Below are 21,795 nucleotides of genomic sequence, written 5' to 3' on the forward strand. Positions count from 1 at the left end.
ACGCATCAGAAGATGGATGCCTCACAGATTCAAACCCTGAACATACATAATTCTCAACAGTGACGGTAAATCTAACAATAAGATTAATATATTTTTGAGTGGAGGGGGACTTGAAATATGAACCGAAATATACTACCTGACTGAGGTCAGTTCAGTGGACTTCATCAGAAACAGGTGTAGCGTAGTGTGGTGAATCCTGCAAAGTAAATGTGTATACTTCTGTTACACATAACAATGGACATGTGGTGATGTGGGACATTCTTTAGCTGAATATGTGTTTCACTACAGAGAGTCTACACTGTAGACTCTACAGTCTTCCAATATGTTTGTTTATTTGCATGCATTTGCATATCTCACCTGATAGTTTGTATGTTGCTGCAGAGATCCAGACAGCGACACAACAACCCGACAGCTTCTTCAGATCTGATCCAACATTCCTCAATACTGACAAGAAAAAGAAAGTGTGATACAGCTCAGTGTATAAACAATATAATTCAGCAGTTTTGTCACTACAGTGAAAGAAACAAGTTACAGAGAAATGTTCCCACACAACAAGCCTGGCTACATCTACAGTATTACTTCTTACCTGACACTGAATCCTCTCTGACTGCTGTTTAACAGTCTCACAAAGTCTTCAATCCAATCTGACTGCAGCAGATTGTTCCTGAACCTTTGGACAAACCAGTCATAAAATCAACACCAGGCAACCTGAGACACTTTATTCCGTAGATGTTTTTCTGATCAGTTTCTATAAAATCTGTCCTCACATTACGTTTGGAGAGAAAGAAAAATGTAAAAAAAAAAAAAAAAAAAAAAAAAAGTTTTAAAGCATGAAAAACAGTATTTTCACAGTCCCTTGAAATGAAAATAAAATGAGAGTTAGTATAAAATGGTCTGAGGATGAAGTTGTACTTACTCCAGTTTGGTCAGCCTGGGACAGACAGACACGATTTCTGCTAATCTGATCAGATGGTCACGCTCCAAACTGCTCTCTCTGACACTGGCACACAGGCAGAAAAGTTTGCAGGAGGGAGAACAAACAGAGAATAATTAAAGACACTAGGACTCAAAGGTTTACACTGCTTAAGTGATGAATGCAGTGTGCACTGAAACGTTAGCCTATTAGACAACAAACAGAAAGACCCATAACTTTCTGCAAAAAATTAAACACTGATGTCACTCTGACCTACTGTGGTATTAATCGTACCACCATGTGATGATATGATGATATTTTATTTGGGGGGCACAGACTTTGGCCACCTGTGATACAGAGAGGAGTGACTGAAAGGACAAAGCAGCAATAAAGTAGAGAACCAGTGGACGGAGATAAAGCGTGAGACAGAGGGACTGAAAATGAGAGATAGAGAAGGGGAGGGGCTAAACGATGTCTTAGTTGGCAGCGTTAACTCTGCCTCCCCAGCAATGAAAAAGATGTGTGTAACATGCATCAGAGACCAGTGATCATCATCTGCTGGTCCCATTACTGTGTCTGCATACCAGACATACAAAGATGCACTGAGAGTTGAGCGAAACACAGAGCTGACCACAGAGTATTGAATTAACAGAAGGAAGAGAAGAAAGACACCTGATACAAGGAAACACATAAGCCCTTAGCATGTAATAAATGATTTAATATTAAAAAATAAATAAATTCTTGTCAAGCTATAAACTAAAAGACTTTTATTAAGTAATTTGGTGTCTCATTGATGTGGTTTATGATTATGAGTCATTAACACTAATTGATTTTGCTTGGAATTAAAAGTTAGATTAAAAAAAATATTTTAAAAATTTTTGTGGATATTATTTAAAAAAAACATAAATATTACATAAAAAGAGCATAAATGTTATTTAAAACAAAACATAAATATTTTTTAAAATTGTAATAAATACATTTCAAGTTCCTGTAAAGTAATAATGAAAAGAATAAATATAAAATAATAAATGTTTATATCATAAATATGTGGCACAGCATGATATTGATTCAATCAAATATGTTATTCAACATGATGAAACAATGTTTCCCGTTAGCGAAACAATGAACAGAACTACACTACAGGTGAAATGCGTTGCTCGTTCTAAAAAGTCACAGTAAAGTTCTACAATGTGCTGTGCTAGATTTTTTTTCTCACTTTAAATGGTTCCAGTTAATCATTTGATTGAAATCAAGGGTTTGTTTTTAAGACAAAGACTGGTTCAGGTCAGGCTTGGACAGAAACTGTGTGTTCATGTAGGGTTCTGATATTTAGGGTGCGATCAAAGCATAACACGGGGTGAGGAACTGAAAAACAATATTCCTTTAAATGGGTTTCTACCCATGCTATTAACTTGCACTACTGTATTTTTGGATTTTTGTCCTACCTCAGTGTTTTTACAGAAGCTTCATGTTGTGTAAACCAGATCAGACACCTCTCCTCTGCTCCCAAACTATCAGCGGACATCAGAAAGTGGAGTCCATGAACAAAACGACAGACAGGGATGAATACTTTGTTAGTTCTTGCCATTTTTCATGTCTTTATTTATTGCTTTCTTTCTCGGCCCTTTGTTTTCTCATTTCCACTCACCTGACATCCACAGCGGAGATGCTGTCACAGACGCACAGCATGCCGGCCACTTCCAACAGCCCCTGCTGGCTCAGGCCATTGTGGCTCAAACTGTGGATGAAGACACATAAAAGATCAGAAAAGTGTCATTCTGCATTCAACCCATTTATTATCATATGTGCTATACTTCTGTCTATGCAGTGAGTGGTATATGTTGTCGATTCAGATATTTGAGGGTAAAAGAAAATTAATATATTGGCTTTTCTTTTAAATAACTTGATATGACATGACATTTTTTGAAAAGGGCCATTCTCACAAAAGATATTTTGACATATCACAGTAGGAAAGGCATATAGGTTAATAAACTAAATTAATAAGGGCTAAATTCCACTTAGCTGCTTCAGTTTCAGCAGGGTTCATATGCATTTTTACCTATAAATTTCTATGACATTTCCATAACACTGAGGTTAATTTCAAAGACCACGCATTCTCTGAAATAATCTATACTCCTTATTGTTGTTTTTTTTTTCACTACGTCATAATACCTTTTCAAAATGTATATTACATTACAAAATAAATATTTAAATATAATTTGGGGACTGTTTTAGAGAGGGGGGGGTGGTGAAAAAAGGATGAGGTATGTCAAATAATTTTTTTAAGCACTGAGGAGGGACATATGTTTTTTTTTTTTTATTTTGGCTTTAGGGGAGGGGCATACAACTTTAAATGGCTGTATTTTCTATCTACTGAAGCATGCAAGTGCTAAAAATGGTGAACATCAATATTTCATAACATGTTTCTTACTTCACATAGCCGGTGATTTTGAGGTTTTGCAGAGAAACCAAAAAATTCTTCACCCCTTCATCGTCCAGTTGGTTATTTGATAAACTGCAGTCAAAAGAAAGAATAACTCAGCTACCGATCCAATAGTGTGTGAGTAAGTACTGGAACACGTATGTGAGTGAGACTGGATTTGTGTGTGAGTTTTGTGAGTGGTACATACTCCAGGTCAGACAGTTGGGGACCCTGCTGTAAGATCTCGAGCAGTTCCTCCACATTGTCAGCGTTCAGGCTACAATGAGTTAACCTGCGTGCACACACAGTCAGTCAGAAACAGAGACAAACAGGAGTGAGGCACGGCTAGTTATGGCATTGTCATACTTATCTTTTTTTTGCAGAAAAAATGCCTTCTTTATTTTGTGCTGATTAAGAACATGACGTCACATAACATTAAGAGTAAACAGCTCTCAGGGCATGAGTGTGTAAATTGTATAAATCCGTGCCTTATGCTACAATGCAATGTAAAAAAACTAGCATGTAAGTTAAAATTATAAATATGTGTGCAATGCTACAGATATGTACAACAGAAATATGCATTAGTAAGAATAACAATAAGAATATATACAATATGTGTAACAAGTTAAATTTAGCCTACATTCAAGAGTTGCACGCGAGAATATTGCACACTCGAATATTTGCGCAAAGGAAAGCTGTGGTTGAAATATTATACCAAATATTGCAGTTAAGACAGATATATAAAGAATTATAGCAGAATTAAAAACCCAATTTAAAAAACCCTGTAATAAACATGTTTATAGCCTAGTACTTAAAACGGTTTTGGTCTCTGTTGCTAATTTCAACATTCATGACAACTCCAGGGGGAGTTTTTTTTTTTTCAGTCCAGAAACCAATGGGTGAGGTCACGGAGGCTACCTCCATTATTTTTGCAGTATATCGAGCTGCTCTAAAAAGTTATATAATTTTTCAGTTTAACAATTTAGAGAGCAAAATATTAAGTCTGCAATGTGTATTTTTGTTTTCTGTTAACTACTAAAATAAAAATTAAAATAAAAAAAAGGCTGAGGGCACGTTTAGATGAGAATGGCTCTACTAAACACAGAAAAGTCTTTCCTTTGTGAGAACGATCCTAGTGTACACGAATCCGCAAATACTGAAAACGCTGTAGTATGCATGCCAGGTCAGTAGTTAGCTGTGTAACATTTTAATGACACACCACAGAAATACACTTGTGCATAAAGGCGCTCTTCAACAGAGCGAACAAGAAGACGATAGCGAACGCACAGTAGTGATGCAGCAAATCTACACTCTGCAAGAGAAGAATTGATAAACTCAGTAGAGTCAGCAGCACAAACACAGCTTGCTAGTTCGCCATTGTTATTGTTGTCCTTCTATTCACTATTTGTCTGAAACGTAATGTGCATGCACAAAGTGCAGCCGTGACATCACCGTTATCACAGGACAGATGCATTGCTAGTTTACACTGCGACAGAGGGGGTGATGTTTTCAAAATATTATACTCTGGAACCCGGTTTTAAAAGCTTGCATTTTCAGGCCCCAAAACAATATTGTTGTATGAAAGAAAGGCCACACAGCAACAAATGTTTAACGTTTCATGCAGGAAACATTGCCATCCAAACAGCCCCTGAGAATGTTGTTTCCTGTTTACAGTTTGAGAAATGTCATTTTGCTGCCAACTTAAATATTCAGTTGTGGCAGACAGCACTTTCTACTGGTGGTAGCAGTTTTATAATCATTTTTATACTAAAACATATCTACTGACAGACTGACAGAGAAACTAGAGGAAGCTAGATTTGACAAGTGACAGACTGAGCAGTCTATAAAAGCAAACATCCGCCAAGTTTGTTTCAGTTTAGTTCTTTCAGTTCACACTGCATTTAAAAATACTGTATGTCAATTTCTGATCACAGACCTGCAGCTGGCTTCTTCAGTTTTCACGCTGTCAAACTGGATGAAGGATTCAGTCTGAGGCCTGAAGAAGAGTTTGAAGTTGTATTTAACAAAAACATTATCAGTGATGGATAAATGACATATTGAATAACACCTATTAGTTGTAGCTACAACAGAACTGACTGCCTGGACACAAAAAAAAACTTTTAAAAAATTGTACCTGAGCTCCACTGATGTGATTCGCTGACTGATCATCAAACATCTGACCAACATCAGTGCTCCAGATGTGGATGTGATGCTGTGGCTGACACTAAACAAGAAAAAGATAGAGTTCATACAAATTAAATGAGAAGGTGGTAATTGATAATAATAACAAATTAATGCTACATTCAATATCTTCATCATCTTATCTGTTTGGTTTTTGTTTCAGTTGGTGTTACTACTGTTGTTGTTGTTGTTTGTTTGGGTTTTTTTTGCTAGTTTGCTTGATGTCTTTTTGAAATTTTTACTAATTTACTATTAATAAATGAATAAATAAAATAAACAATACCTTTATATGTCATGGTTTAAAATAACTGCAGTAATATTTTGTGGAATTTCTCCTTTATATGACAGCATAAAAAAATCATTTGTGTTAAGTTGCCAACAGATTTGGCACATTTATTTTTTAAAAAATTGTTCAATTGATCCACTGTGATTGTTGTGCAGATGACAGATGAATTCTTCTTTATACCCCAATAGCATTGGTCTACGTTTCACTTAAAAAAACATAACAAATTGTATCCAACAAAATATGTCACCACTTACAAACGCAATCACCTATGATAATATATTAGTGTGTGTGTGTGTGTGTGTGTGTGTGTGTGTGTGTGTGTGTGTGTGTGTGTGTGTGTGTGTGTGTGTGTGTGTGTGTGTGTGTGTGTCTCACTTGATTCTCTGCAGTGACATCATCTTCGGCAGGACCTTCAGCAGATTTTCGATGGCACTGTCCGACAATGTGCTGTGAGACAAACTGAAATGAAAGTATATCAATGTTTTCCTTAGTGTTTGCTCATAATCATGAAATAATAATGTGTAGAAATACAGTAATCAAACTCTAAACTCTCACTCTAACTCCACACGGGAGCGACACTGGACCAGTCGTCTACAGAGTGTGCTGATATCGGATGGCACAAGGCTGCTGTTGTTTATCCTACAGCATAAAGATGGTGGGGTTTAGTATCTTAATTTCAGTTTAATGACTTGGTATAGACTGTATTTAAGAGAAAACTGAACTTAAAAGTATATGAAATGTATTTTTTCTTAGATTCTTTTTCAGTTTACTGTACCTGAACATCTTTAGCTGCTGTTTGTCACCCCTAAAAGAAGACATAGAATTAATATACAGAAGTTCATACAGTGGTATCCTGATGAATGGAAGAACTTCACAGAGGCAGCTTTTTTACCTTTTGCCAGAGCAGAACTTTAAGATCACCTGCTCTCGCCCTCCATCACTGCAAAGGACACAATTAAGTTAACAGTCTGCACCTTTTAAAACCACTTTAGAGTTAACAGGACCATTGTCTAATCAATTCAGTTCAATGCAGATTTACACACCAAACATACTTGTATTACATAAACAGATGAAAATAGGCAGGTTTCCATTACAAATGTGTGCAAAAATTGCGCAATATTTTTAAAATGTCAATAAAACACAATTGTGAGATGACTGCGTTTCCACTGAGTGACTCCTCCCCTCACGATAACACTCCAAGAAGCATGGCGCTGGATGTTCAAAACATCAGCAGGTTTATTTCTATTGCAGCCCCTGTACTTGCTATCATTATCTCTAATCGAAAGCGAGTTATGTGAACGATAATGGAAAGGCAAGCCCCTTATACATGGGAGCGGCCACATATGAGGGATTTCTGGGAGGTGATAGTCCACAATTTCACAGAGGAATTGTTATGTGATGCAATAACACCTCTTGTGGCTCCTGCTGCATCATGAGGGAGCTGACAAGCACATTGCCATAGCATCATGTGGCCTATTAAAGCAAATAAGTGTTTCCATTGCAGTTTTGTGAAATATGTTTTTTTTTTTTTTCTTGAAATGGACGTGCTTCTATTAGACCAATTTCATATTCAGAATTTCAATTTGCACAATTTTAGGGTTAATGGAAATCTGCCTAATTAGCTCTATGGCAAAAGTGGTCAAACAGCTGCTTACTCAAACAGCTGCTTACTCTGTCTCTGCTCTAATAAAATGTTTAAATTCCTAAAATGTCAAACTAAAGAGTACCTGATGTGAATTTGTATTAAGTTGTGATGGGAGCACAAAGCACCAGCCAGCATCACCACTCCTTCCATGCCAATCTCATTGTTACTGGCACTGAAAAACAAACACACACACAAAAGAGAGACAGGAAGGACATTATTTAGTCAAGGACATTATTTGTTGTTAAGCCCTTAAAGTTATGTTGCCTCTGCAAGAAACCCTTTTCGCTTCTGCTTTGCACTTTGTAAACTCTGTTTTTAAAGGTGCTATATAAATAAAGTTTTTATTATCATTACTATTATTATTATGATTTAGCTCTCAGTAAGACATTTACACTGAATAATGCCCCAGGGTAAACCTAGCAGCTGCCGTTGCTCACACATTTTCTACACAACCGGTTTGGCGAGAATTTAACCAATCTGCTTTTGCCAAATAACCATCAGCTCTGTGTAGCACAACAGAGTCTTATCTCTTATCTAAAAGACCCTCCCTGTCTCAGTAACTCATTTTTATCAAATGCATATCGTACAACTTAATATTGTGGCTTTGCTATAAAGATCCCCAAAAGACCCCCCGTACATTTTTAGGTTGTTTTTTTAAAAAATGTTTTGTATATATCTTCTGTTATCATTTGTGTGAGTCTTACTTTACTTCCTGGATGCTACACAAACAAGGCAGGACGTCCAGCAGTTTCCTCAGGCCTCTATTTCCTAAACGGTTGCTTGACAGACTGACAGACAAGAATGTGGGATTAAGATAACAACAGAAGCAACAAAGAGTACAACATGCCAAAATAAAAAAAAAAATTTAAAAAAACACCAAAGTACACTTGGAGTACGAGAAATATAAACACAGTGTAAGAGATCATAAAATCATTGCATTACGACTTGTGGCCACATCTGAATTTACTATGCAGAAACAATGACAATTGTTAATGACTACTAATAGTGCTACTATTAAATGTATCAGCCAAGTGAATTTCAGTGATCCTGTTTAAGCATGCAAGGAGTTAGACATGTACACTGAACAAAAATATAAAGGCAGCACTTCTGTTTTTGCTCACATTTCTCTTGATATAATATTAAAGATTTTAGATTTTTCCTGTGGGACAAAGGCTTAACTCACTTAAATTGTTTTCATTCATTTGTTAAAATTTTGAAACGACTTTGCCAGGATAATCCATCCATTTGACAAGTGCGGCATACCAAGATACTGATAAACAACAGTAAAATGCCACTATGAAATATTAGATTCTACAGCTTATTTTGGATTTTAACCCTTTGAAACCTGACCAAATCAGCTTTATTTCTTTGAAAAAATGGGAAGACTGCAATGAGCAACTTAGGAAGAAAGAAAGCAAGAAAATTACCTGGAAATTTAGCAAAAGAAATAAAGAGAGAGAGAGAGAGAGAGAGAGAGAGAGAGAGAGAGAGAGAGAGAGAAAGAAAGAAAATCTAAAAGAGCTTAAAGTTCTTAAATCTTAAAGTTAAAAAAAAAAAACAAACAAGGAAAGGACTTTGAAAAATACTTAAAAACTACTTTTTTTCTTTTTTCCCCTAGACATTTTCCCTAGCTAAATAAAATTTTAAAAAATCTAAATCTTCTTATTTACTTTTTAGTTTCCCAATGCTTTTTTCCCATGTTTTTGAAAGAAATCAAATCAAATAAGCAAATTTTCTCAGGGTTCAAAGGTTTTAATACTTCTGAGCGTCTGAAAGCAGCACAAGAAGAGTGATATCAATCCAGGGTTAACAAATCTGTGGACAAATTTAAGAGACATTAGCTTCACCAAGGAGAAGATAATTTATTTTAATGTACGACAATTAATAGCAAAAGCAAGTGTTGTGTTTATATTTTTGTGTAAATGGTTTTTGCACTTGTTTTTGTGTATCTTACTCCAGCAAAGTCAGATCAGAAGAGGTTCCCAGACTCCTCCACACTCTGTCCAGATGAGAAGGCAGCAGACCACAGCAGCTGAGACTGAAAGAGGCATCATCATCATCACCATCATCATCATCAACATAATCAACACCAGTAATATAAATATTCAGTCGTATCAAGTTATGAAATAAAGTTCCCCTCTAAAAACCTGTTGATATTCAAATAATTCACGATGTTTAAGAGCAGGTGTGTGTCTCCTTCCAACCAGGAACGCTGGACTTTCTTTTGAATGCATCTCTACACTAACCCTGCAATCTGTTGGCGAGCTGTTTTGTGTACAAAGTATCTGACCGTGAACAGACAAGCGGCCATGTGTCACAAACTGCCTTTTAAATCCTAACTGAGATGCATATTCTGAATTGGCTGTATACATGTCCAAATAATGCTACTAAAACCTGAATAATACCAGCATAACTCATAAGTCTTAATCGGAAAATGCTACATTCGGAAAAAGACCTAATTCTGAATATTTAAACGAAATATGCTGTTTACAGAATATTGCCATTTTCTAATTAAACTGGAAATATCAGTGTGCATGAAATCGTACACTGCAAAAACTGCCGATCTAACCAAGTGTAATAATCTTATATTTAGATTAAAAAATCTAGTTAATCTTGTTTTAAGTATAAATGGATTATCTAGTGCTGACTAGGAAAGATCATTTGACTTAATTCAAGTAAATATCACTTGCCTGGTCTTGTTAAGCATCTTTGTCTTTTTCTGAGTTATTTTTAACTAGATACAGGAGACAAGTCTGGAAACATCCACTTCAGGTCTATAGAAACCTTATTTTAAGCACTAGTATGTCCAACTAGGTTTAAATAAATTGCTTGAAATTAGTGTTTTTGATCTTATTTCAAGATTTTATGGGCTATAATGACAGTCACACAGTTTTACTGGTTTTAAGACAAGCAAAATTTGCTTACTGCACTGGCAGCCAAATTTGCTTCTTTTAAGTGCAAGTATGCTTAAATCTAGGGTGTTTGGCCTTAAATTTGACAGGCCATTTTTGCAGTGTAGCCCATGTTGCAACAGGATGCTTTCAAAGTCCTGTTTCATTATTAATTGTTACAGTGTGTCAAAACCAGATTATAGTTCCACATTTTCTACCCTTGGCATATATTACCTCTGTTATTTCAGATGCTGCCGCTTACTCATGTCCTGCAGTAACCTTTGTGGGTCTAACAGTCACATTCCTGGACCTCTCCTGCCAACTTGTTCGCACTTCCCCCTTTACGTTCCATTCACATTCATTCTCCACCAGACAGCTTTAAGTGCTTTCAACTGAGGCCCTGTTTTCACCTGCTGTTAACATGTGTATTGGGTGAAGTGGACAGCGGTAAATCTGTTAACACCCGGCATCAGAATGAATCTCCAGACTTTTGACTGATCCCTAAACCGGATGCATTTTCCTTACCATCGTTGCCTGTCTGGTATTGACTTACATTTACTAGTGCATACATGGGGTCATGTGCACTATAACTACAAGCAGACTTCAGGGGATTTTCATGCCACAACCTTGTGTTAGCAGGCTTGCCTAATATCACTTGTCCTTATTGTTTTTGGAATTGAAAGCATCCAGTGTTGTAACGTTACAGTTTGCTGTTCTGCAGCTCCGTCAATAACAGTAACGTTAGTTGAGACAAGGTTATCTTCTGAGGAACAATAACTGTAGGCACTGTTTTGCTACATGACAACAACATAAGTTACTAATATGGATATATTAAGAAGATCTGGATACAGTGCGGAGACTGTTCATTCCTAAGAGCTCAGTAGCACATAAAGCAAAAACAGCTTTATTTCTGCATTATGAAAGATCCAAGATCTTCTGCATTACCAGGCCCATGAGGCTTATACACTGAAGACTTATAACAGCCGAGCCCAGCCGAGTGTGCCTGAGCGGGTGACCTCCACAGGCGGGGCGACTGACTCCCGACTTATCGCTTTGCTAGCTTGAATGCCAAAAAAATTGAATCTCACTAAAACTGCAATTCCTCCTTCAACCACAAAGTGTGTTGCAACGGCAGAGTGGCACTGTCCGTGTTTTTCACTCATTGACTGTGGGCAGGAGAAGAAGCAAGTCAACGGTTTTTCTGAAATATTTTTATACAAAACGGGCTCGGGCAGTGGATAGATGAGACAAAGGGCTTCGTCAATCTCTACCTATGGCAATATTCAATGCCTATGTGCAATTTGTGATTGGGCAACCGATTGAGGAGACAAATTAATGCAGACAGACAGACAGACAGATTAACTGAGTTTTCTACATTTTATGGAAAGATGAGTGAATCTGATCTTTAACTTAACGTGCCTGGTCTCTGAGTCATGCGTTTGGGTGTAAAACTGGAAATACTGCGCTGTTACACAGTGACAACGACTTCGTACATACCAGAGCATTTTAGACATTTCATGTGCAGGTTTTTCTCTCCCTTCAGAGAACACGATGGACGCCTGGACAGGACTTTGTAGTCTGAAACATTTAAAAAAAAAAAAAAAAAAAGAAAGAAATACAGTAAAATTTATGTGGTGACACCACTATTTAAGTGTTAAATTTAGTTATTTATGTGGCTTATTATTACTATACAATTTATGAATGTGAGTATTTGTTGATGCTCCTATTGTTTTATAACGAAGCAGAATGCAGTGAAATAATGACAACTAAGGCTTACTAATACAATTTAAATTTTGTTGATTGTTTTACACAATGTTGAGAGTGTTGCAGAAGAATAGCATAATAGTGCTGTCTTATGTGAGTAATGAGAATTATGTACTTGATGGTACAGTGTTTTAAGGAATACTTCAAAAAAAAAAAAAGAAAGAAAATACTCACAATGAGTAGCGCACCTGTGCTTTCAATTTGAAAGTGTTTAAAAATTGTACAGGGTTCCCACACATTTTAACCAATGAATTTTCAAAGCTTCACCACAATATTTGACATCATTTCCATAACGTCATTTAAGTAGTTTAAAATGGGTAGGCCTGTACACGTGCACTTCCCAAGCATTTGCCAACGCCTGCTATCTGTACTCGCAAGTTAGACATTCCTGTTGACAACGAGCTGCATATCCCAACAGACCAGACCAGCACATGCAAGTCGTTTGCAAAACGTCAATGCTGTACCTTCTTGGAGGATAGAAAACCAAAGGTCCGATCAACAATGAAGCAATGACGCACTAGATTAAAAAAAAAACAAACATATTTTGCGTAATGTTCGACATTTTTGAGTAATTTTATGAACCTAATTCAAACAATAGCCAAAATAATGTATATTCAAAACCTTTCCAAAACATTCAGTTAATTCCAGGACTGGAAAATAGATTTTCTAATTTCATAACCTTTTCAAGAATTTCAAAACTGGGAAACCAGAACAATCCGTGAGTGTGAGCAGTAGTGAGCATACAAATGGATAAACGAGACTTAAATTATATTGCACCAGTTGTGGGAGTTTATCAATGGATGTTTTGATATAGTTTTGCTCCCTATGACTACAATTCATCAAACAATTTGGTGTTTTTGGATTTTTCGTCTCCCTTCGAGGCATTCAAGAAAAAGAGAGTTTTCTTCCCAAATTCAAAGTAACTCTTGGGTGAGTCATGATACACAAAAAGTCGTTTGAGGACTGAAGAATTCCTTTAAAGGTCAATGCTTGCGTGTATTTAAAGTTTGTATGTAATGCACGTTGCAAGTGTGTCTGTACCTGATATGAAGCTCCACCACAGCAGGACAACCAGAGAGCAGAGCAGTCAGGAGCACTAAACCCTCCACTGAAGAGCAGCTGTCATTCACACTGAAAAGAGACATCTGAACATCAACAAGACAGCTGTTCAATTCTTATGGATGCTGAGCACTGTTGCACTCGCTTATCCTTAAACACCACACGCTAAGTAGTACATTACGTGTCTTCAGGCTAATTTTTGGATAGCGTAAAGCAATCTGACATATTGTAAAGAAGAAAGTGTCGTAAAAATGTGTTACATGCAACGGACATGTAGCTTTATGTCACTTATGAGCCATATGATAGGTAGTTTGGTATAAATCCAGTCTTACATGATCTTTTTGATGATGGTGATCTTTGGCAAAAACTGAGTCAGCGTCCTCAGACATTCAACATCCATAAGGTCTCCAGACATACTAGAATGGACACAAACACACAGAACTTCATTACCATTTGATCTGAATAAAAATACGATGTTTATAATGAGTAAAACAGTGTGTGTTTCAATTATAAATGACCCAATCTGATGCACAGACAGAATTTGACTAGCGGTGTCAATTATAGTGCTGACTGTCTGATGAAATCATGCATATTAACAGTTATGGCAAAACCTGCTCTGATGGCAAAAAGGGAAGTGATGGCTCACAAAAAAAAATAGCTTTAAAGATCATGTGTTTAGTTAAGCTAGGAAAAATTATTTAATAAGTCAATGATACTCAACTTACAGCCCAATGGGCTAAATCTGACTCTCGGTTGGATTTTTAATTTTTTTTTATTCAAAATTAAAGATAGATATTCACACAGAATTGTTTTTATATTTTAGTATACATAAGGTGCCAGTGTGCATAAAACAGCATTAAAATATAGCTTGTTTATCAAAAAAAGCACCAGCGGAGGATCCCCTGCACCCCGAGACAGAGGTCCTAGCTAACCCCATGATGTCCTAAAATCCTAGAAATGTCCTACAATTCTAGAAATGTCATAAATCCTTGACACATCCTACAATCCTAGTAATGTCCTAAAATCCTTAAAATACCTAAAATCCTAAAAATGGCCTCCAAACAAAGCAAGTAGAGTATCTCTTTCATAAGTCAATAACTGGCTGTTGTTATTGCACTCAGTACATCATCTTTCTGCTTCAGTATGTTGTATTATTGGAAGGGGTTATCCTAAATTTAAAATGAGGTGTATTTAGGGTTACTTACTCCAAAACAGACAAGGCAGGGCAACGTGTCAATGACTTTGCAACTGTTTGCATTTCAGGCTTGCTCCATTTCTGGTTCAACAAGCTGTAGATCAAATGGTAGCATAAGATTCAAATGTTATGAACAATTTTTTGAAGAGCTCAATGTCAAAATTGATCATTACAATGAATCTGCACATGAATTAACCAGACTCAGCTCTCTGTCCAGCAGGAGCTCTGTCATAGATTCAGAGGTCCTTTCAAGTCAAGATTATTTAACAAGTCAAGATCGAAGCACCTTGTTTAAAAAAAAGGAACAAAGTTCTTCAAGGAAACTGGCTCTGTTAGTAAAGATCTGGAGAGTGGTCAACATTTTATGAGAGTTACAGTCTAATGTCTCACCTGATTGTTGGTTCAGACTTAGTTTTATGGCTGCAGAGGAGAATGTATGAATGAGACAGAATTTTAGTATGTGCTGTATTCAATTAATAAGGATGTTATTCACTGACACGCTGTATGGTTAATACCTGCTTTGCATTTACTCATGTTTATTTAATCATCATACTCACCTGTTCTGGTCAGAGTTTTGGGAGAAAGTTACTTTCAATTCCTTTATCCCACTGCAAAACCGAAACAAAAAAATAATGCTGTAAAACAGCTGTAAAACCATGTTTATGTTCTTACTTTTTAATGACTTACTTTTATGTAATTTCCTTGAGGTCTACACCATAGCTTTGTAAGACTCTCAGTTGCATGAGACTGAGAAGATATTTTTGCTTGCAGAAATGCTGACGACACCAAATTGACAGTAAGAGTTCTGCAGTCTAATAATCGCTGTCTAATTTTGAAAGCGTGATAGCGAGTGGAAAATGACCCAATTTCACTTTGCACAATTTGAGAGTTAATGGAAACACACCTATAAGCATGTGTGGATGTACTGTATGCATGGCTGCTGTGTTAAGTCATGTAAAAAATAACAAGTTGGCACTGTGTATGTGTGTGTACATGGGTAGGATCATACTCTGCATGAAGCTGCTGGATGTTTAAACATGAAGACATTTTCCTGATGAGATAGTCCACTGCTTCCAGAGAGCTGTTGTTTCGACCCAGCCTGCAGAGTGCACATACACACACTTAACTCTGCTGCATAGAGTCGGCTACAAATCTGCAAGATCTTGAGATTCTGGGTTTGCTAAAAGTACCATCTCTTTGGCAGTATGTACTTACCTTACTGAGACTAGTCTTGGTTGTTTGGAGAAAATATCAGCGATGTGTTTAATCCCTGTGTCTTTCAGATTGTTGTCATTCAGACTGCAACACATACACAAAAGCTTGGTGTTAAAGTTTTAACCTGCAGCCAAAATATCTCACCTCATATCAGGTATGAGGATTCAGAAACCGAATCCTCTGTTTACTCATTTCCAAAGTACTGAGGACCTCCAAAGAGGAGATGTTATTTGCTGTAGCAGTGAAGTTCTGTGAAACATACATACTTGATTTCAGTGATGTCTGGACAGTTCGGTAAAGCAGAGGCCAAACTAGCCGCTCCTGTGGCAGTCAGACTGGCACCACAAAACCTTGAGAAAACAGACAAAATCAGCCACTTATCTTTAAATCTGTGAGTGTAGTCTGTGAAAGGACAGCATTTAAAATACACCACTTTTGCTAAACTATATAAGAATTAAAGACAGACTGCTGAAAGAAAATACAATGGGAAAATGACAAGAAAGAAAGAAATCTGTCTCTTACTCCAATTTTTTTAGGCTTGTGATTTTTGGCAATATGGAGGCCAACTTCTCTGCAAACTTGTCGCCATACTTGCGGCTGCGAAAACTGAAGGCACACAAAGAATGAAATGAAACACAGACTAAACAAACCTTCATGTCCAAGCTGAGATGCAAAGACATCCCTAAAATATGTGTTGAGCACATAGAAGGAAATGTCATAAAAATGTTTTAAAGAGATTTAATCTGTACAGTTATTGGCCAAAAGGGCCCCCCAAAAACAGCTTCACCTGCCTGGACAGCTTGACAGTGTCAGGGTTCCTATACTTCAAGGAATGTAAGATTTCAGACTTTTAAACCCTTTTACTCCTGAAATGTTTTCTTGTGCTACATTCAGACACCTTAATTAACACTGGACCTTGAAACCTGAAATAAGTTAGATTTCTTTCAAAAGTAAAAATACATAATGAGACACCTAGCAAGACAAATGAATTAATGTATATAGAAAATAATTAGATTTTATCAGAAAACAGCAGAGGAATGTCCAGAAATATATATCTATAATTATTTTATTTATATATATCTAACATTATGTTACAGAAAAATAATTTTTAGCACATTCTTCAGGTAATTTCGCAGTATATTTCTCCTGCTCCTGGCAAGCATGTTACAAGTACATGGGAGCTCTGTGTGATTCAGGGACCAGTGACACAGAGGCCTTGAGAGCTACTGGGAACACTTGCAGCTGCTTGTTGTAATTATTAATCAGGATTTCCTTTGTGTGGGGACTTGCCCATGCAAAATATAAAACTTTACATGCTGCCATTTGCATAAACTAAATCAAGTGTGCAGAACTCCATGCTTTCATAGCTGTCTGTCAAGCTTACGCACAAGAGCTTCAGTTTATTTATCTCATAGAGTCTGAACATATTTTTTTACAGCTGAGTCAATGTACTGACCAGTTTCCTTTAATCTTCTTCTGGAGTTGTGTGTACACAGTGCACAGGAGCTCATTCACTTATGAGTTGATCTGATAAAATATCCCTTAATGGTGCCAGCTGTCATCTTTTTGCACTTGAGTCCGGGCTACTGCATGACTACTTGTTCCAAAGAAACTCGGCCAACAGTAAGAACACATCAGGAAATGAAGAGCTTTAGTCAGATTCACAGTGTGTGGGACAGGTGGCCGATCAGCTGAGGAATGTTGAGGGCAAAGCAGCAGCTCTTTCCGGAGCCACATTCACTGCCTAACAGATTTAAGACCCTTGGCAATTCAACACCATCCGTCTTACTGTACCGTTCTCAAATGTTATGCCTCTGGCCATAAAAATAGGTCTTAAGCTCACGTCCGAAAGCTATGTGTTAGCATTTTGTCTGTGCACACTTTGCATAACTGGTAGTCTCCAACTGAAGAGAAAATCCTTCATGGGTGAATATAACATGAAATGTTTAACTTCAGAGGATTTAAAAAAAAAAAAAACCATGCAGGTTTGTTTTCTTCAAAACAAATGGTCTCTTTTTTTTGTCTTGAAAAATTTTTAGCAATTTTTAGAGAAAACATTTGGGGATTTTTATTGTTAGGAAAATTTTTTAATAACCTTTTTTTTCTTTTTATCTTTAAAAGAAAACATGTAGGCTTCTTTTTTCATTTTTGGAGAAAACATTTTGGCATTGGTGTTTTTGGCAATTTTTTTTAAAGAAAACATTTGATATATTTTTTTCTAAAACAAAACAATTTGCCTTTTTATTCCTAAAGGAAATCAGAAACAAAATATTTGGTTATTTTTTTTCCTTTAAGAATATGTCTTCCAAAAATCACCAAAATGACACCATTTATCACAGCTAGAAACTGTAAAAACAGAAATTATTGTTGGATTTTCACATTTCCAAGGTCCCTGGACACATCGTGTGCTATTACACAGGTTCGTGAAACACATTTCCATGACTTTTTGCAAAACATGTTTTGCTTGTGTGTGTTTTGGTACCTGAGGTAGTGAATGTGCTGACACCTGGGCAGGACATCTAAACACTCCATCTCCATTGAGCATGCTCCAAAGTCCAATCCGATGCCACTGTCACCTACTGAGTTAACTACAAAAGCCAGAGCATCAATATCATTCGGTAACAGCCGGATGTTGCGCAGCTCCAGGGTGGATCTTGTCCCCATGACCTGCTTTGCTAGTTGGGTATCCTGGCTCTCCTGGACACAGTGGCAAAGCTCTAATATCTGTGAATTTGTAAGAAGGAAGAATCATTAAGGGGAGAAACAGAGAGAATGGGTAAAAGTTCGGTCATATATCCATTTGTCTGAATTTAATTTCATATTCTACCTTCGGTCCAGTCAGGGTGTTGCTACAAAGGTTTTTCAGTAGTTTCACAACGAGAGTTTGCCGTTTTTGGACCCAACTTTGGCCTCCTGTTCCACCAGAGGTCCTGGCTAGTTGAGCTAAGGCTGCAGTGCATTGTGGGGAAGCCAGACCACAGATATACTGGTGCAGGGATCCAGTGAAGACTGTCCTCTGGTCTGACTTGGTCATCCAGCGAGTTCTCAGACTGAATCTAAGACAGCAATGAGGAGGGGAAATTGAGCAAAATCATCTCTTAATTTGGTTGCTGTGTAGAGAACAGTTCCTGGTCGCTCCAGCCGGATAAGAGGATAACTCACATGATGCAGAAAGCAGAAAAATTTTTAAAAAAAAATCATTCCCACATGGCATATTTTGGCATGAGATAAATACTAATTGTTTTTATTATGCTTGTTTGTTAACAGGAGCAAAACCATGGACACATTTTACTACGAGCTGCAAACTCTGAGGGGGGTTTATTGTTTTTATGGATGTTATAAAAAGAAGTCTTTGGGCACATCTGCAATTTGGTCCAGAGAAGGGAAAGAAATTATACATTGTTGCATTTTAGTTCTGGTACAGCACCTGTTAATGCAGTTTAGTTTAATTTAGTTTAGTTTAGTTTAAGTTTGGTTTAGTTATACAAACGAATCAAGAGGAGTAAACATGAAATGTCAAAACAACACCCTTTTGCAGTTAAAAAAAAAAGTGCAGATAAATGTTTATCAAATAAAGAACATATTTCAAGTAAGTCAGTAAGACTTGTTGACCGTTTCTTTGCGTAATATGGCCTTGGCCTTGTAGACACTTAATGTAGCGTGAATTTACTGAAGCTGGTTTAAGTACTTTTCCAGGTGTTTATATTTTGAATGCATCCAGTATGGTTTTCTAGATGCATTCAAAATACTTCACTGGTGTGTTATTGTGATCACGATGACTGAGTGCAAAGGTGGGTGTGATCCAAGCAAGGGTGCTAAAAGTAGGGGGGTGGGACGTAAGTAACGGGCTGTTTGCGCCCCTTCTTTACACCCCTGGCCCACAATCATTTTAAGTTGCAGACTGCCACATCCCAGATTCAATTAATCATTCCCTCAACTGAACCAATTTTCGGCATACTGAATAAATCGTGAAAATCTCTTCTCTCATGTCATGAGTTACACTGCAACATAAACACTGATTTAATGTTGCAGCAACATTGCAAGATGTTGTCTGGTATGTGGCCATGGTTTCCCACACATTCATTTATTTGTGGTGACCCACCACAATTAAAACAGAGCCGGACCGTTCATTAGGAACACTATTGGAACACCATTTAGTTACTGATCACACCACAGTTTCTGAGCACAGAGAGTACTGTGGGTAAACATGGAGCATCACAAGATGGCTTTTATAGGGTGACCGGAGTCACCTCCTGCTGCTTGACGTCTGCTGTGTCAGTGCTTTCCACTTCTGCTGGCTGCCTGACCCTCCCCTACTGTGATTGGACCATCCGCTTTATGCCTGCATCAGTGAATTTCAGGCCTCCTTCTAGGGAGTAAGGACATCTCACGTTGTACTCAACTTACACGACTCATCTAGTTCCACAGCGAGGTTATTCCTGGTATGTTCCTGGGAGAGTGTCACCTTATATGCTGAAATCCTATAGTTCTCTGAACCCTGTGCTGTTACTAAGAAAATCCAGAAGTACGTCAAGCACATTGATGGTTAAGGTGAAATTTGTATTTAGTTTAGATGTCACCTCCCAAGATTGTTTAATTCTTGAATAGCATAATTGTCAGGAATTTCTACAAACAAAATACATTTTAAAGCTTAGATTGCAGAGTTTTAGTTTGGTGACACAGCACACAGTTGGCTTTTACCTGACCTGATAGTGGGTGGAAAGGTGTTAACAGTATCAATCAACTGAGAAAGTACAAAGCTAGGTGTTGGTATTCAGAATATTTTGAAATCAGGTCATAGAGTACATGTTACAAAGTAAATATACATGCATTTCCACTCTGGTGATCTGGTTTGGTTTCTAATCTGGTGACTCTTTCAACAGGCACAAACTAAATATTTGAAGAAAATGCAGAGCAAACTAAAAGTGTTGTACAATGAAAAAACAAAAGTTGTGGTTAATTGTAATTATTATTAATTCCATGCACAGATGCAGGTACATTGAGCAACTTACTGCGACTGTCATTAAAGGGGCTCTAAGTGAAATTTAGAGTGTCTGATAGTAATACTCAACTAACGGACCACAGGCCAAATCTGCAGGGTGTCAGGTGGCAATTACAATAAAAATAAAGTGACTCACTCTGGGAATTGTTTTTGTACTTTTAGTATCCTGAACATAAGGTGCCAGAGTGCATAAAACAGTCCTAAATCCTAGAAACGTCCCAAAATCCTAGGAATGCCCTAAAATCCTAGAAATGTCCTAGCATCCTGAAACATGCATGACACTGCTGACAATTGGCCCCTGGCCTCCTGTAATTTTGCAAAAGTGGCCCCCAAGCAAAGCAAGTTGATTGTCACCTTGGTGTGAGGTGTCTGCACACGGTTCTCAACACAGGGGCCCACGGCTAGCAGCTGGTGATGCTAACTCCATAAACAGCGTCAACAGCAGCTACAGTGCTAATGGAGCTAACAGTGAAAAATCGAGGGGATCCGTTCTGTGGGTGCAAGACTTTTGTGGGGACACCCTCTTGATATGACTGCAGAATGAGCGCAGTGCAAATTGGCGTTAGCAAATGCGGCACACACTCACTACTGCTCACCCCAACAAATAACAGAGAAGCTCAAATTACGAGGTTTACTGCTATATTAATGCTCTGAATGTTACATACAAGACTTTTGAATAGTGTCCAAAGTTTTGCATTTAGAAAGGCCGCTTGATCAATAGCTCTGTAGAGGAAGCTTGCAGTTGCCTTGAAAAATATAACCATGTTCTTTCCAGTTTGGCTTTTTTGAATTCGGTTCCTTACCTTTTTTTGAGCTGTGCGTCACTAACATCAGTACTGGTCATGATTCTGAGCGCAGCCAAAAACTCCTGTAATGTCAGATGAATGAAGCAGTAACAGCTGACAAGCATCCCATCCTCACGTCTGAGGTCCACCTGACAGGAAGATATGGACAAAAGTATTATTTATTAACAGTCAAACATAAATATTTTTAAATAATTTTCATCCCTTTATTGTTTTTCTTGTTTCTGCCATTTTTTGGGACATGTTTTGGGGGTTTTTTATATTCCTTTTTTGCTTATTTTCAGGTAATTTTCTTGTAACTGTTTTTTAGTATTTTCCTTAAGCATAGGAATTTTACATGTAATGTTTTTCATTTGCTGTATTATTTAGTTTACAGTACATCTTTCCTTTTTTTCCACTTTCAGCAAAGTATGATGGAT

The 21,795-nt window shown here is 37.3% G+C and overlaps 1 protein-coding gene across 1 annotated transcript in view; it reads right to left on the reverse strand.

Annotated features, from left to right (window-relative positions):
- nlrc5 (NLR family, CARD domain containing 5) overlaps positions 1 to 21,795 on the reverse strand; it is a 45,748-nt gene that overhangs the window by 12,655 nt on the left and 11,298 nt on the right. Inside the window, exons 10-39 of the mRNA XM_088079747.1 lie at positions 21,377 to 21,507; positions 18,399 to 18,627; positions 18,054 to 18,295; positions 16,094 to 16,177; positions 15,838 to 15,921; positions 15,572 to 15,655; positions 15,366 to 15,455; positions 14,914 to 14,964; positions 14,747 to 14,776; positions 14,367 to 14,450; positions 13,494 to 13,577; positions 13,144 to 13,233; positions 11,836 to 11,916; positions 9,402 to 9,485; positions 8,152 to 8,235; positions 7,530 to 7,619; positions 6,695 to 6,742; positions 6,578 to 6,607; positions 6,358 to 6,441; positions 6,178 to 6,261; positions 5,470 to 5,559; positions 5,272 to 5,331; positions 3,544 to 3,627; positions 3,345 to 3,428; positions 2,562 to 2,651; positions 2,359 to 2,424; positions 917 to 1,000; positions 587 to 670; positions 358 to 444; positions 137 to 196 (exon numbers count right to left, since the gene is read on the reverse strand). Coding sequence (XP_087935873.1) covers positions 137 to 196; positions 358 to 444; positions 587 to 670; positions 917 to 1,000; positions 2,359 to 2,424; positions 2,562 to 2,651; positions 3,345 to 3,428; positions 3,544 to 3,627; positions 5,272 to 5,331; positions 5,470 to 5,559; positions 6,178 to 6,261; positions 6,358 to 6,441; positions 6,578 to 6,607; positions 6,695 to 6,742; positions 7,530 to 7,619; positions 8,152 to 8,235; positions 9,402 to 9,485; positions 11,836 to 11,916; positions 13,144 to 13,233; positions 13,494 to 13,577; positions 14,367 to 14,450; positions 14,747 to 14,776; positions 14,914 to 14,964; positions 15,366 to 15,455; positions 15,572 to 15,655; positions 15,838 to 15,921; positions 16,094 to 16,177; positions 18,054 to 18,295; positions 18,399 to 18,627; positions 21,377 to 21,507 — 2,657 coding nt within the window. The remainder of the gene's footprint in view (positions 1 to 136; positions 197 to 357; positions 445 to 586; positions 671 to 916; positions 1,001 to 2,358; positions 2,425 to 2,561; positions 2,652 to 3,344; positions 3,429 to 3,543; positions 3,628 to 5,271; positions 5,332 to 5,469; positions 5,560 to 6,177; positions 6,262 to 6,357; positions 6,442 to 6,577; positions 6,608 to 6,694; positions 6,743 to 7,529; positions 7,620 to 8,151; positions 8,236 to 9,401; positions 9,486 to 11,835; positions 11,917 to 13,143; positions 13,234 to 13,493; positions 13,578 to 14,366; positions 14,451 to 14,746; positions 14,777 to 14,913; positions 14,965 to 15,365; positions 15,456 to 15,571; positions 15,656 to 15,837; positions 15,922 to 16,093; positions 16,178 to 18,053; positions 18,296 to 18,398; positions 18,628 to 21,376; positions 21,508 to 21,795) is intronic.

This window comes from Plectropomus leopardus, chromosome 7 (genome assembly GCF_026936395.1).
Source record: "Plectropomus leopardus strain MGB_pleo_1.0 chromosome 7, ASM2693639v1, whole genome shotgun sequence".
In the NCBI taxonomy this organism is placed as follows: domain Eukaryota; kingdom Metazoa; phylum Chordata; class Actinopteri; order Perciformes; family Serranidae; genus Plectropomus; species Plectropomus leopardus.